This window comes from Eleutherodactylus coqui, chromosome 6 (assembly GCF_035609145.1).
Source record: "Eleutherodactylus coqui strain aEleCoq1 chromosome 6, aEleCoq1.hap1, whole genome shotgun sequence".
Taxonomy (NCBI): Eukaryota; Metazoa; Chordata; class Amphibia; order Anura; family Eleutherodactylidae; genus Eleutherodactylus; species Eleutherodactylus coqui.
Window position 1 is genome coordinate 39,321,113 of NC_089842.1, and position 16,270 is coordinate 39,337,382.

Below are 16,270 nucleotides of genomic sequence, written 5' to 3' on the forward strand. Positions count from 1 at the left end.
ATTAGCCTAATGAGTTCCAGATGAGCTCTTTTCCCACTAGAATTATGCAGCGTATCATGCATCTCCTAGCATGTTGCGTGCGCATTTGCACACACACAGCCTACTGACTATCGGTGCAGGAAAGTAGAGCATGCTATACTTTTTTTTTTTGCATGACCGAAATGCGTGTGCAATATGGAAATGTGAATGAACCCAATGAAATCAATAGCTTCTATTCTCTACGTATTGCGCACACAAATACGCCCGTGTTAAACCAGCCTCAGTCCGGTAATCTTAGTGGAAGCCATAAGGGAACCATATTGGTTGTCACCCAGCTATCCTAGAGTCCTGAAATGCAAATCTAGCATGGAGGCCAAGGGATAAATGGCTGCCTGAGTCTACCATCAGGACGTGAAACTCGTCTCGATATCACGCACGGCTGCAAGGCGTTTTTCAGGCAAAATCACCTCAGATCGCATCTGTGAGATTCCGATCCCCTGCGAGCATTTCACGCTTGACAGAGGATCGGAGGTGTTTCCCATGGATTTCAGTGGTAAACCTCTCATCCGACTAGCATGCACAGCATGCGAGAACCATGCGAGGCATTCAATGTCCCATTGAAATTAATAGGCAGTGCTTTCTGGAAAATGCGAAAAATTAAGAGCATGCTGTGATTTTTCCCGCATTGCTTGTGTATATGACTCCATTCAAAAGAATTGGGTTCATATTTGCGCAAGATTTGTGCGTCTTGCAATGCACAAATCTTGCGTGATTTCTCGGCCGTGTGAAAGATGCCTAAGTACCGTGTTTCCCTGAAAATAAGACAGTGTCTTATATTAATTTTTGTTCAAAAAGGTTTACCTTTTTTACATGTATAGCTGCCTGGACACTATTTAAATTGACTTTTTTAATGAACTAATAGCAGGGCTTAATTTTGGAGTAGGGCTTATATTTCAAGCATCCTCAAAAAGCCTGAAAAATCATTTTGCATCCTCAAAAATTCTGGAAAATCATGCTATGTCTTATTTTCAGGGAAACGGGGTAGGTACATATTCCCTTCTGAAGCCTGAAAAGTGAGATGGTAACGGTGTAAATGATGCATTACATGTTGTTAGCCAGCTATAGATGTAACTGGGGAATAGCTGTATACACCAAGGATGCCTCTCTGGTTTTCAGGTGGGGCGTGTATATATATATCCACACATATCTGCTATTCATCTACTTGTACACAGTGCAGTTTATTTTTCTTAGAAACCTGCACACAAATAAGGCGAGCCGCATGAATCACATCTGCAGACGGAAACTAGTGGTAATAGGTTCCCAGCATTGGCCGCCTGCAAGGCCGTGAAAATACCATTAGCAAACAGAGGGACCAGTATGAGACGCCGTATAAAAGGCGCCTAGAAACATTCAACTTTTCCACACTGCAGCTCAACAACTGAGGCTGCTGGACGTGGCGGGGGCCGCACAAGAAGGTCTCATTGTTATCTGGCCCCCGAGCTAGAGCATAAATCCCTACACCGGCCAGAGCTGTATTATAAGGGAGTGACCATAGACTAATGCAAGACAATGGCCAGTAGGTGGCATAATAATGGCTCAGACCAAGCCCCATAGCAAAGCAGTGACCACTTATTACTGATATGTCTCCCCCAGAGCCATAGAACACAACTGAGCAATAGTAGGAACCTAATGGGACCGTAGAAAACTTGTACTGGACCCCACTGCATTGACCAGGGGCGTAACTATAGAGGATGCAGGGGATGTGGTTGCACCCGGGCCCAGGAGCCTTGGGGGGCCCATAAGGCCTCTCTTCTCCATATAGGAAGCCCAGTACTATGAGTAAAGCATTATAGTTGGGGGGTCCCATTCCAGGTTTTGCATTGGGGCCCAGGAGCTTCAAGTTACGCCTCTGGCATTGACAATAGGCTGTGGAGGATCTGTAGATATACATTACTGTGCTAATGTTTTAGGCAGTGGTGAGAAAAATGTTGCAAAGGAAGAATACTTTCAAAAATGTTAAATAACACAAAAAAAAGTGTTACTAGTTTATTTTTGTCAATGAACAAAATTCAAAGTGAATAAACCAAAGAAACATCTAAATTGCATCAATATTTGGTGTGGCCGACCTTTGTCTTCACAACAACATCAATTCTTCCAAGTACACTTGAACAGGGATTTTGTAGGATTATAGTCAATATACCAATTATACCAAACAGGTAATAATGATCATTATTTTTATATGCAGCTTGAAACAGTCATGAACTGAAACAGCTGTGTAGGAGGCTTAATTCTGGGTGAGGAACAGCCAAACTCTGCAACACAGGTGAGGTTGTGGAAGACAGTTTCATATCACAGGTCAAACACCATAGAAAGATTGAGCACAGCAACAAGACACAAGGTAGTTATACTGCATCAGCGAGGTCTCTCCCAGGCAAAGGTTTGAGAGCAGACTGGGGTATTAAGGTGTGATGTTCAAGCACTTTCGAAGAAACAAAAAGTAATGGGCAATGCTGAGGACTGTAGACGCAGTGGTCGGCCAAGGAAACCTAGTACAGCAAATGAAAGACATGTCATGCTTATTTCCCTTTGATATCAGAAGATGTCCAGCAGTGCCATCAGCTCAGAACTGGCAGAAACCAGTGGGACCCAGGTACACCCATCTACTGTTCACGGAAGTCTGTCCAGAAGGATGGTCTTCATGGAAGAATTGTGGTGAAAAAGTAAAGACTTCAATATAGAAACAGGCCAAGAGACTCGACTATACATAAAAACACAAGAACTGGGGTGCCGAAAAATGGCAGCAGGAGCTCCGGATTGACGAGCCAAAATGTGAAATATTGGGTTGTAACAGAACTTTTGATTGGCGAAGGGCTGGAGAGCGGCTCAATAATGAATGTCTGCAGGCAGCAGTGAAGCATGAGAGCATCTCGGAGACGTCAGCGTCACCCCTTCCTGCTGTATATAAAGCAGAAGTGGAAATATCGCGATCTCTTCCAATCACCCAACATGGCGGACAAATCTGAGAAGGAGAATCCTATCCGCAAACTGTGCCTCAACATCTGTGTTGGCGAGAGTGGTGACAGGCTGACCCGTGCCGCAAAAGTGCTGGAACAGCTCATAGGGCAGACCCCTGTCTTTTCTAAAGCTCGATACACCGTGAGATCTTTTGGAATCAGGAGGAACGAAAAGATCGCTGTTCACTGTACAGTTCGGGGCGCTAAAGCAGAGGAAATTCTTGAGAAAGGCCTTTAAGTCAGAGAATATGAACTGAGGAAGAACAACTTCTCTGAGACAGGAAACTTTAGTTTTGGTATCCAGGAGCACATTGGTCTGGGAATTAAATATGACCCAAGCATTGGAATTTATGGGCTAGACTTCTATGTGGTTCTTGGATGCCCTGGCTTCAGTATTGCTGACAAAAAGCGCAAGACTGGCACCATTGGGGCAAAGCACTGAATCAGTAAAGAGGAAGCAATGCGCTGGTTCCTACAGAAGTATGATGGAATTATCCTCCCTGGAAAATGAGCAGCTTCACTTTATAGAAAACTAATAAAACTTCTAATAATGAGTGTCTGCAGGCAGCAGTGAAGCATGATGGAGAGTGGTACAATAATGAGTGCCTGCAGGCAGCAGTGAAGCATGGTGGAGAGTCATACAATACTGAGTGTCTGCAGGCAGCAGTGAAGCATGATGGAGAGTGGTACAATAATGAGTGCCTGCAGGCAGCAGTGAAGCATGGTGGAGAGTCATACAATAATGAGTGTCTGCAGGCAGTAGTGAAGCATGATGGAGAGTGGTACAATAATGAGTGTCTGCAGGCAACAGTGAAGTATGGTGGAGAGCGGTACAATAATGAGCGTCTGCAGGCAGCAGTGAAGTATGGTGGAGAGCGGTACAATAATGAGTGTCTGCAGGCAGCAGTGAAGTATGGTGGAGAGTGATACAATAATGAGTGTCTGCAGGCAGCAGTGAAGTATGGTGGAGAGCGATACAATAATGAGTGTCTGCAGGCAGCAATAAAACATGGTGGAGAGCAGTATAATAATGAGTGTCTGCAGGCAGCAGTGAAGCATGGTGGAGAGCGGTACAATAATGAGTGTCTGCAGGTAACAGTGAAGCATGGTGGAGAGCAGTACATTAATGAGTGTCTGCAGGCAACAGTGAGACACGGCGGAGGGTCCTTGAACGTGTGGAGCTGCATTTCAGCAAATGGAGTTGGGGATTTGGGGAAGATTACTGGTGTCCTCCATGCTGAGAAATACAGGCAGATACTTATCCATCATGTAGTACCATCAGGGAGGCTCTGATTGCCTCCAAATGTATTCTGCAGCAGGACAACAACCCCAAACATCCAGCCGATGCCATTAACAACTATATTCAGTGTAAAGAAGAACAGGGAGTCCTGGAAGTGATGATTTGGCCCCACAGAGCCCTGATCTCATCATCATCCAGTCTGTTTGTGATTACATAAAGAGAGAGAAGGATTGGAGCGAGCCGACATCCACAGAAGATCTGTCCTCTGTTCTCCAAGATGTTTGCCGAGTTCTTTCAAAAACTGTGTGCAAGTGTATCTAGAGGAATTGATGCTGTTTTGAAGGCAAAGGACAGTCACACCAAATATTAATGTGATTCACATTTCTCTATGGCCACCTGCACACGGCCGGGTCGGATTCCCTGCGAGAATTCTCGCAATGGGACCCGACCCACGCCCCTGGAGGGACCAGTGCGGGTCTCACCTTCTCCCTGCAACAGCGGCTCTCTGATGTGCCGACGCATGCGCAGAGCAGAGCCAGTGGCCGGGGAGTGACATTTCTGTGTGGACCTCTGCGAGACCCGCGTTTTCCTCTACGTTCACAGCCAAAGCAGAATACTGGGCTGCCTTCCAGTTACCATAGAGCAGTGCATTCTGGGAGCTCGCATAACAGTTGGACAAAAGCATATACAGCAATGCTGATCATGTTTCTCATTTCGCTTTGGATGTGTTTGGAGCAGTAAGCTCAATTCATTAAGAATCAATGCAACAATTAAATGCAGCTATGGCATAAAAAGTGACTTACCGACAGTGAGGGTGGCCTCCGCTCGTGTTAAGCCAAACTGATTTGATGCCTCGCAGACATATTTCCCAGCATGCTGCACTGTGACTGCTGAAATATACAAGGAGCTGGATCCAGCCTGAGACATGATCACATGTGCAGGGTCCTGGCTGGAACTGGCTGCGATCCGGGACTGCAGTGCCTTGCGAGGTTTAGGACGCAGAATTTGGGATGGGTGACTGCTGATTGCTCCATTGCTATCAAACCAGCGGATGAAGGGTGTGGGGTGACCGGTGGCGTTGCAGGTCAGAGTCACCCAGTCTCCATTCACAACGCTGACACTTGTAGGGGGCAACACAATGGTAGGTCTGCTGCCCGATTCTGGAAGGAATTAAAGGGAATGTTTTATCAGTAAATTAGCTATTCTATAAATCACATTATTGTGTTAAACACATTTTTATGTTGGACCGCATTGAACAGCGCCGGGCGGACCCCATTGACTATAATCGGGTCTGCCAGCTTTCTGCCCAGTTTTGGGACAGAAGAAAGAGGAATACATGCAGCTCTTTTTCTTCCAGTATTGGCAGCCGTATCTGTGACAGAACCTATGACCGGAGGAGGCAGGGGGGGTAACTAAAGGCTCAGGGGCCCTGATGCAAAACGTGAGCTGGGCCCCCCCTCTATCTGTATCTGTACCCGTACCCATACCTAAACCATGCTGCACAGAGACATAACTTGAAGCTTCAGGGCCCTAATACAAAACCTGTAACAGGGCCCCCAACTATAATGCTTTATTCATAGTACTGGGCTCCCTATATGGAGAAGAGAGGCCTTATGGGCCCCCTAAGGCTCCTGGGCCCGGGTGCAACCGCATCCCCTGCACCCTTTATAGTTACGCCCCTGACCGGAGGTTCTGCTTCAGATGTGAACTAGAGATGAGCGAACGTACTCGGTAAGGGCGATTTCACAATCAAGCACCGCGATTTTCGAGTACTTCACTACTCGGGTGCGCTGTGGGTGAGCGGGGGGTTGCAGCGGGGAGTGGGGGGGGGGGGAGAGGGAGAGAGAGAGGGCTCCCCCCTGTTCCCCGCTGCTACCCCCACTCCCCTCTGCAACCCCCTGCCCCACAGCACACCCGAGTACTTTTCGCCCGAGTAGTGAAGTACTCGAAAATCGCGATGCTCGATTGCGAAATCGCCCTTACCGAGTACGTTCGCTCATCTCTAGAAACCACCTTAACTAAACTTTTTACAAACTTTTGACATGTCAGGAGTTTAGATTAGTGGGATCCAGGTACTGACGTCCCCACTAATTACTAGGGCAGAAGAGCTCATCTGAGTGTTGTGCCGTTTAGTTGTTCCCGTAGTGCTTAGAACAACGTATGGGGGCTCCATAGAAAGTCTATGGATTCTATACACCTCTCATGATGACAGCCAACCGGGCACAGCGCTCAGCTGAGCGCTTCTGCCCCCTTGTTTCAGTGATTCACGAGGGCCTCCGATGAAAATTTCTGTTATGTCAAAAGTTTGTAAAAGGTTTCGTTATACTTAAAGCTCAGAAAATCCCATCAATGGGACTTAAAACGTAACCTTTTATCCGTTCTGCAGCTCCTGTGACAGAAATGCAAAATGAGAGCCGTAGACCATGATGTGAATGAGCTCTTATTTTGCAGGACATACTTGGTAATTCACCGCAATCCCTATTATCTCTGGATAGTTACTAGGTTCTACACTCATTAGACTCAGAGAAAGTCCTGATTAACAGAGTCATAAAGATCTCTGGAATTGCTGTGGTCAATACTTCTATTATTTAAAAGGTTAAAAAGGGAAATCCTGCTTCTTCCTGTTTGATACAATCTGCTTTCTCACAATACATTTCATAATGCTTGCTACTTTGTATTGAAAAGCTATTTAACTAGATCTGACAGCAGGTGGCACTGTTGCACTGCTGTACGTGGAATGGAGAGGCTGCTGGTGAACATTCAATAGAGGAACTGTCAAACTCATCTTACATCACCCTGAAATGCTGTAAATCAGATAAATTACAAGAGAGGCAATGCTTCCCCTTTAAGAAATCTATTAACACCATATGCTGCAATGATGTTCATTGTGCTTTTACCTGATTGCACCCGGAGTCTTGCTGCCGCCTGTACCACCCTTGCTCCATTATCTGCCATGCACTGATACATCCCAGAATCCTGCGCCATCACATTAGTTATGTGAAGTTTGCTCCCAACTGGGCGGAGGTGTGAAGAAGGGGAAACCATCTTGGAGTTGTGCAGCCAGGTGATATTAGGAGTTGGGTTACCCTGTGCCTCGCAGACAAAGCTGACATTGCTGCCAAGAAGCACAGACTGGTCCTCAGGGGGGCGAGAAATAAAGGGAAGTTCTACAGAAAAAGAAAGAAAAAAGTTCTATTATAAAATAGCAAAGAAAACACAAAATAACTGAATAGTTGACAAGACCGATAACTTAAAGGGGTTCTCCCATGGCTTAAAATTGCTTTGCAGCCAATCTGTTCTATCTAGTTGCTGCTGACCAGGACATGTGACTGCTGTAGCCAATCACTGGGCAGAGCAGTAGCCTTCTATAGCCAGTGATTGGCTCAAATAATCACAATGCCTGGTCAGGAGCAACCAGGAAGAACAGAGTGGCTGTGAAGCAATTTTAAGTCATGGGAAAACCTTTAGGGAAAAAGGCAGAGTATTACCATAGCAAACCGACACAACGCTACAGTAATTCCAAAGTCATCTGAACATTCCCTTTAAGACAAGCTGTACAGGACTCAATGACCAAATAGCTACAAAATTCCATAAGGTCTGTGTAAAGGAAACAAGGACAACTTTACATTGATGACATCTAACATCTGCAATAGAGGGCGCTATAGAAGCCACTACATGCATACCCAGCACTTCTGTAAACCCTCTTGGCCATTCAGTACAGCCCTGCTTCTAGGTGAATTAACTTTTTAGGTGCTAAAATGGACCTCAGTGATTCAGTTAGTGGGTTAATTCCATAAGTACGGCTCCGGGGGAGCATATTACACTTACAAACTTATCTGGCATGGTTCCCTATAAACAGAGTCGTGAAGCAAAGGAAAACTTGAATAAAATGGGGTCCCTATGGGGGACTATTACAACCCTTCATCTCAAAGTAGCAGAGCCCCTCTGGTCCATAAGTAGCCAGCTTCCGTAGTATGTATGCATTTGTCTGCACTTTTTGTAAGTTTTAGTACCAACTGGACCCCACTTGTACATCCTAAGCGACTCTAACCAATCCATGTCTAGACAAGCAGCCATGACTTTTTATGGGTATAGGAAGTACTAATCAATAAATAAGTTCAGCCGGATTGTTGTAAGTCTGGGGCATCAATCAGTATGGGTATATAGGAGCAGTTCATAGACGTCATAGAGAAGTCTACAGCTGTCCCTGCTGTAAAAGTTACAAGCATTCACAAAAATGAGGGGGAAAAAAAAAAAACAGGTGTCGCAATCATTTTAGGCCAGACAGAACAGAACTGCATGAGAACTGGGATTATCTTGCGGTGGGTTCACTTCCTTCTTCGATTTTTTGTTTTGTAATTTTGTTTCACTTATTTATTTGATGTGTGATCACATGACTGCATTTTCTTTGTGTATAATCAATAAGCTGGTCATTGCCCATGCTGCTGAGAGTACCTGCACATACGTCATTTCATAAACCATGGCTACTGTAACTGAATAGTGGCAAGAAGGGTTGTTACAAGGTAAAACAAGGTGGAAACAGGGACACTTAGTGACTCCTGGGTCCCAGCATGATTAGGCTTGTCTGGGAAAGCTGGGTGATAGCTGTTGTGGGAATTGTACGAGGAACATTTTTTTGATCATAACGGATTATATAGTGAGAGGTAAGGTATGGAAGGTTTTACGATGCAGCTAAACACACACTGCTGTGATTCCTCTTGCTGGTAGGTATCTGCAGGTGACCCGCTTTTTTTTTCTAAATGGAGAGCGAATTACCTAAGGGGGCAGTTTTCCTGATTTGCGGAACCTAAGCCATCATGGCATACATACTGGTACCCCCCTTTCCTTACAAGTACCTAATAGCCCTGATAATGACCATTATCTCCAATCCATCCTCACAAGCTTTGACCACGTCTTGCAAGTACAGTAGTAGGAATCCACTAATCCGGCATTCAATGAAGGAATTGCACTTGACTAACCAGAAAATGAATAAAAATTGAGCAAATTATGAAATGAAAGATTTTTCATAAAACATAATTTCCGTATATTTTCATATGGGCTGAAAATTTCATTCCAAGCACCGTTTTACTGCCGCAGTGACTGGAACCTGTACAACGTCCATAAAATCACATAATAAATATGAAAGTGGCGGGTATGGAAGAAAATGACTCCTGTGCCAAGAGGAGCAGGGGAGCGGGGTGAGTCGCCACATCTGGAGGTGACATGTTCCTGCATTGTGCGAGGTTACATGGCCGGAAGACTCAGAAGTGACTATAGATCAGTGCCATGAGATTTGGCAGGATGGGGGGGCGGTAATTGATGTGATCGGGGGGTGGCACAAATCTCCGGCTTTAGGAGCTGTCCTTGTGTGATTAATGTTGGACTTGGCTCCGTGGACATAAAGCCAACTGGGCCCTCCGTGTGCCCCATCCATCACCAAGACACCTTGTCTAACATAATCGAGGGCTTGTTGTAGTGGCAACAGGAACGTGCCAGCAAGGATGTGTGTTTTCTGCTGCCAGCAGCGCTGGGTCCCAATGCCAAAGTAATGAGTGTGTCTATTACATAAGCCTGGAAATAAATCCAGATAATTGCAGAATTCAGACCGCAATGTCGACATAGAAAATACATAAAATAAAGAGCAATGTCCAAAAATATATGTAAAATGTGGAACAGATCAAATATAAAATGAAAATCGCGTTACATTCCAGCCTATGAGGCCACATGTGCTATAAGCCATGATATCCAGGGGTAGGAAGGGGCAGCATCGAATCAAAGAGGTGTTAATTAATAGCTTGTTATTAGGGTTCTTAACCCCTTCCAGCAGTTTTTGTTCCCACCCCCCCACCCCCCACCCCATATTTTTTCCTCCCCACTTAAAAAAAATCCTAACTTTTTACTTTTCCAGCAACATAGCTGCAGGACAGCTTGTTTTTTGTGGGGCGAGTGGTATTTTTCGATAGAACCATTTAATGTACCATCTAATATATTGGAAAAACTTAAAAAACTTTCTAAGTGGGGTGATATGGAAAAAATGTAATTGCGCCATTTTTGGTGGGCTGTTTTCACGGCATTCATGGTACAGTAAAATGATATGTTATCTTTATTCTCTAGATTGGTACAATTTCAGTGATGCCAAATGTAGAATTTTTTTTTAATGTAGTAATGCATAAAATAAATACCTTTAAATATCTTTAAAAAAAAAATACTGTCTGTCGCCATCTTTTGACCCCTATATATTTTTTTTGTGTGTCAATGGTGTGATGTAAGGGGTCATGTTTTGCGGGGTGATCTCTAGTTTTCATTGATACTATTTTGGGGGGTACATATGACTTTTGGATAGCATTTTATTTCATTTTGTCTTGGAGACAGGGTGATCAAAAAAAGCACAATTCCGCCATTTTTTTTAATTAGCGGGATTAGTAATAGGCTTAAAGGGGGTGCTTAAACGTTTATTATTTTACTTTTTGTAATTGTTAAAAAAAAAAAAACAACTTTAAACCTATAATTTTAACTCACTTTTTTGTAATTTTTTAAAGTATACCGTATAATGCAATACCACAGTATTGCATTATACTGCATTGGGACAGGCATTCTATTAAGGCAATCATTTCTGGCAGCCCTGGGGGGATTCAGAAGATCCTGGGCTGCCGGAACATTTAAAGAGTTAACAGCTGTGATCGGTGTCATCTCCCATGGCTGTTATATATATGGCTGACACTCGCTGTGTATGGAGCAGGCTTGCCCAGGAAGTCTACTCCATACACTGACAGCCAACACATAAGGTAGTGGTTAGAGGGGACTAGTCACCGGGAGAGGCCTTTATGGTTATTTGGGCATTTTAAAATTAGCCGTTCCTTTGTTAGTCCTCCTGAAAATATCCGAATGAATTGACAAATGGGCGTTACTATTCACCTGTGCAGGAAGCGTGTCCTTACACAGTCTAACACTGTCCAGCATTGTTCACACTGTCAGACTTTGTAGGGACACAACCTATTGACAAGGGAGGAGAAGAAATCCTTTTAGTGGGTTTGGCTGAGATGGGTGTTTAGCAAACTTCGACTCAAAACAAGGTTCGGCTATTTCGATTCACTCAACATTAATATGACCTGAAGTATAAAAGTGATCATGTTTTTCAATTTACACTGTGAATGCCTTAGGCCCCCTGCACACGGGCGGAAATTCTGCAGTGGGATTTAATGCAGAATTTCCACCCGTGTCTGCCTGCATAGGATTGCATTACAAAACGCAATCCTATGCAGACGGCCGCAATTTGTTTGAAATCGCGGCATGTTCTATTTCTGTGCGGGTCTTGCAGAGGCCCGCACAGAAATGTCACTCTCCTGCTCCCGCGGCTCCGCACATCACAGAGCTGGAGCCGTGGGAGCAGGTGAAAGCCGCGCTGGTCCCTGCAGGGGCACGGGTCGGATCCCGATGAGAGAATTCTCGCAGGGGATCCGACCCGGCCGTCTGCAGGCTCTGAAAACTCTGCAAACTCTGAAAACAAACAATCAAAAATCATATTTACCCCAAAATGGAACCAATAAAGTCTTAGGCTGGGTTCACACAGGGCGGATCTGCTGCGGAAATTCCGCGCGGATTTTCGCCGCGGCAAATCCGCCTGCGGCCGCTAATCTCGGGGTTGGCCAGCCATGTGGATGAGATTTCTCAGAAATCTCATCCACACAGGGGACGGCCAATCCGCTGCAGTAAACCAGGCAGAAACAGCAGCTGCGGCGACCGCGGCTTTGCCAAATGCAGCATGTCTATTTATTTTTTCTTTCCGCTGCGACCGCGCTCTCCTCTATGGGAGCGCCGGCCGCAGCGGAAGAGCGAGCGGCCGGGCCGCTTCAAAGCCGCCGTGGGTTTTTCCACGGCGGTTCTCCCGGCGGAAGTCTCGTGGTTTTTGCTGCAGCCAAACCGCGGGATTTCCGGTGGGAATCCGCCCCGTGTGACCCCAGCCTTAAAGTCTACAGTTCATACCACACAAGACAAAGCTTCACGTGGCTCCATTAAAATGATTTTTTTAAAGTGTTTAAACTGTGCAAAATTAATCAAACCTTAATAAAAAAACTATATAAATTGGGTATCACTGTAATCGTACTGCCCCACAGAATAAGGTTAATATGTCATTTCTTAGGTGGGAAAAAACCCACTAATAAATCAATGTCAGAATTTCCATCTTTTGTTGTTCTTACCTTAAAAAAATGGAATACAAAATGACCAAAAATGTCCTATGTACCCCAAAAATTGTGCTAATGACATCTACAGTTCCTTCCATAGCTACTCCCACAAAAATGACTATGTAAAAGTAGAAAAAAAAAAGTTGTAGCTTCAGGAGGCCAGGATAGAAAAAACAAAAAAGCCTAAACCTGGGTGTGGCGCTAGGAGGTTTACAGGGTTCTATTAAGACTATTCAAAAAACGTTAATTGAAGAACCCCACTTGTATTGGTAGCCTCTATGTAAGAAAACACAAAAACACACCACAGAACAGCATAAGACCTGTAGCTACAATCAGGAGCTTAGCTATAATGGATGCTTAGGTATCAGTTACACCCAGACCTTGGTACCTTATAGACCTTGGTACCTGAGGGATAAGTCGAAAGGCATTTCTGTCACATAAGACACCACATTGGCCAAAGTCCCAAGAAGCTCTTCTTGGCCCCAAAATTGCTTCTCATAGTCTAAACCAGGGTTCCCTAACTTCAGTCCGCAAGGCACCCCAACAGGTCATGATTTCAGGATATCCTATAGTAAGAACCCCTGTGGCAATGTCGAATTCACTGACAATAATCACATCACCTGTGCAATACTTAGGAAATCCTGCAAACATGACCTGTTGGGCTGCCTTGAGGACAAGAGTTGGGAAATACTGGTCTAAGCAAACCTTGTGAATACAGATATGAGAGTCACAATATAAATGCAGTCCCAAATATTCCATATAAAGGTATGAGGACCGCTCCTTCTTACCCAGAACGGTGACTGTATAATTGACAAGAGCAATTTCCAGAGGTCCACGTCCCACCTGACAGGAGTAATTACCCCCATCCAGGGCTTCCACACTCTCAATCCTTAGATGGGTGTACCATATTTTTCTCCGTCTATCGGTCATAGCATCTTGTCCATCTTTATACCAGCGAACATGGAAATTGTCTGCTTCCCTACCGGCACATTCGAGAGTCACAGAGTCATGCAGTTGTACTGCCAACTTATGTGCGATGACTGGTGGCACGACACTGGCATCATGAGATGGATCTGGCATGGGAGGAAAATGAAGTGTCATGAAAAGAACATCGTAGGTCTAAACCAAGGGACTGAAAGACATCGGTTTGTTCTCCCACCAGCATTTATGGGGCATGGGACTCACCACTTATAGTCAGCTTGTAGACTGAGGGGCTTAGTTTCCGCTCATTAGTCACTGGATTATAAGCTGAGCATCTGTATGGTCGTTGGTCTTCCAATGAAACATTGAAAATTTGCAGACTTCCTGAGGGTAACATCAGGTACTTATCTAAAAATATAAAAAAATATGTTATTATATGTATTGACATGTAACGCCTATTATACATGACCCATGATGATGGATTGTATCTATTAGTGGTTCAACTGTGAAGGGAGATCCATTAGGAAATGATGTGCTGGGCAACGGGAGATTCTCCAAGCCCTTATTATGAAGAATATTCCTATGTGGAATGGGCTATTGGTCTGAATTTCCATGCCTAATGGATGAGCATGCCATATGATATGCTCAAAAAGCTTAAAATGGGCCATTGAGTAGTGAGGCCAGCTCCACTTGGCTTTACCCTTCTTCCTATATTCTATGTGAATCTCCACAGAGTTTTTCCTCCCATCCACAGTCCCAGCAACATAAGCAAGTAAGCTAAGGGAAAACAGCAAAGGGATAGCAATGGCAAAGTAGAAGTGACATATTGTCAGCCTCGGTACGGTGGTTTGCAATGTCAGACTAGAGTTTCTTTAGACCCCAATTCTTAAAGGCGTTGTCCAGTTGTAAACCATTGATGGTCTGTTCTCAGGAAAGGTCATTGTTAGTAGATAGGTGGGGGTCTGCCACCTGAGATCATGACTGATCAGCTGTTCCTCAGGCCAGTCTGCTCATGTACTGAGCGGATCTCTGCAGGAAGCAGACAGCCCCATCCCCTCTGCAGTGACCAGGCTTGGTAGTACAGGCAAAGATGCCATTGAAGTGAATAGTCTGTAATGCCAAGCCTGGCCACTGCAGCAAGAAAGGAACTGTCTGCTTCCATCCACTCAGTGCATGAGCTCCGGCCTATCGAATAGCTGATTGGGTGTGATGGACCTCCCCCCAATCTACTACTAATATTGTGTCCTAAGGGTATACAATTAATATTTTACAACTGTGCAACCCCTTGAAGGCCCTTAGACAATAAATGCCCCCCAAAAGACCATAGTTTGAAGGGATGAACTTCAAATGGGATCGTTATGTAAAAGCCCTTTGAGCCCCATTATTGTGTAAGAGCCTGGTCCAGTGAAGGGTTCTATGGTGGGCCAGTCCGATCATTGTGAGTGGTAATGGTATGGGGCAGTACTGGCAGTGGGCAGCATTTCATCTTTGCTAAGGGGCCCCCGCTGACTAAACACATACACAAAGTATTATATAGTCACCCACCTGTGGATCGGTCCAGCCATTTCCCTTTCACTTTATAATTGATCTCAGCTTGGGGGACACTATGGGGGGTGCTACAGTTAATAATTACGCTGCTTCCTTTTTCAGCCACCACAGTGACTTTTGAGGAGTTTGTAAAATCTTCCAAATCTGCAAAACAAGATAAGAGAATGTTATTTTCGAAAGTATGGGACTGGCCCTTCGTATAAAAAGACTTAATCCAGGGACATCTTTCCACAGGGCGAGTATTATCTCCATTGCATGCGCTGCACTCCACACCTACAGAGACTCAACATCCACAATACTCACATGCCATAGACACCACTGCAGGTGCGCTTATTATAGACCCAGCGCTGGAGTTTATCATGCACTGATATAGTCCAACATGCCGGGGAGCCAGGGCCGGGATAGTCAGGTGTCCGAAATGAATGTCTACATCCTGACTTTGTCTTCTATCCAACAATTCTCCATTAAATAACCATGAGATATGTGGCCGCGGTAACTCTGCAACGCATAACAATGTCACCGTGCTCCCTGGTTTCTGGACAGTGGAAAGGGGTTCAGACAGAAAGCGAGGTGTCACATCTAGAAGAAAGAAGAGTTATGGTTATGTATAAACATGATACAATAGTAGGGAACATAAATATACCACAACGTGGCCTCTAAATAGTACAGCTTATGCATTTGCAGAAAAGGCCCTTAACAGGCTTTTTCCCATTACCTAAAATTGTCTCACGGCCATGCTGTACTTCCTGGTTACTGCTGGCCAGGACAGGTGACTGCAGTAGCCAATCAGTGGCCACAGCAGTGACCTTCTATGGGCAGTGATTGGCCACTGCAGTCACATGTCCTGGTCAACAGCAACCAGGAAATACAAAATGGTTTTAAGCAATTTTAGGAAATGGGAAAACCCCTTTAAGTATAGTCTCATTAGCAGTAACTAATATTTTCATTTAATTTTAGGTTGGGCCCACTAAATCAATTCTACCGGTGACCCAGATCAAAACCATATGTAGGGAGCTGCACTCACTATTCTGCTGGTGGAGTCACTGTGTACATACATTACTTATCCTGTACTGATCTTGAGTTACATCATGTATTGTGCTTCAGAGCTGCACACACTATTCTGCTGCCGGAGTCAATGTGTACATACATTACTTATCCTGTACCGATCCTGAGTTACATCTTGTATTATACTCCAGAGCTGCACTCACTATTCTGCTGCTGGAATCACTGTGTACATACATTACATTACTGATCCTGTACTCATCCTGAGTTACATCCTGTATTATACTGCAGAGCTGCACTCACTATTCTGCTGGTGGAGTCACTGTGTACACACATTACTTATCCTGTACTCATCCTGAGTTACATCCTGTATTATACTTCAG

The 16,270-nt window shown here is 44.7% G+C and overlaps 1 protein-coding gene and 1 pseudogene across 2 annotated transcripts in view; one reads left to right on the top strand and one right to left on the bottom strand.

Moving 5' to 3' along the window:
* Positions 1-16,270, bottom strand: part of CDON (cell adhesion associated, oncogene regulated) — a 107,717-nt gene that overhangs the window by 20,843 nt on the left and 70,604 nt on the right. For both annotated transcript variants that reach the window (XM_066606624.1, XM_066606625.1), the window contains 6 exons: positions 15,189-15,464; positions 14,883-15,029; positions 13,602-13,745; positions 13,205-13,489; positions 7,131-7,400; positions 5,037-5,393 (listed from right to left, as the gene is read on the bottom strand). In XM_066606624.1, the coding sequence (XP_066462721.1) occupies positions 5,037-5,393; positions 7,131-7,400; positions 13,205-13,489; positions 13,602-13,745; positions 14,883-15,029; positions 15,189-15,464 (1,479 nt within the window). The remainder of the gene's footprint in view (positions 1-5,036; positions 5,394-7,130; positions 7,401-13,204; positions 13,490-13,601; positions 13,746-14,882; positions 15,030-15,188; positions 15,465-16,270) is intronic.
* Positions 2,986-3,537, top strand: LOC136632051 (large ribosomal subunit protein uL5-like; annotated as a pseudogene).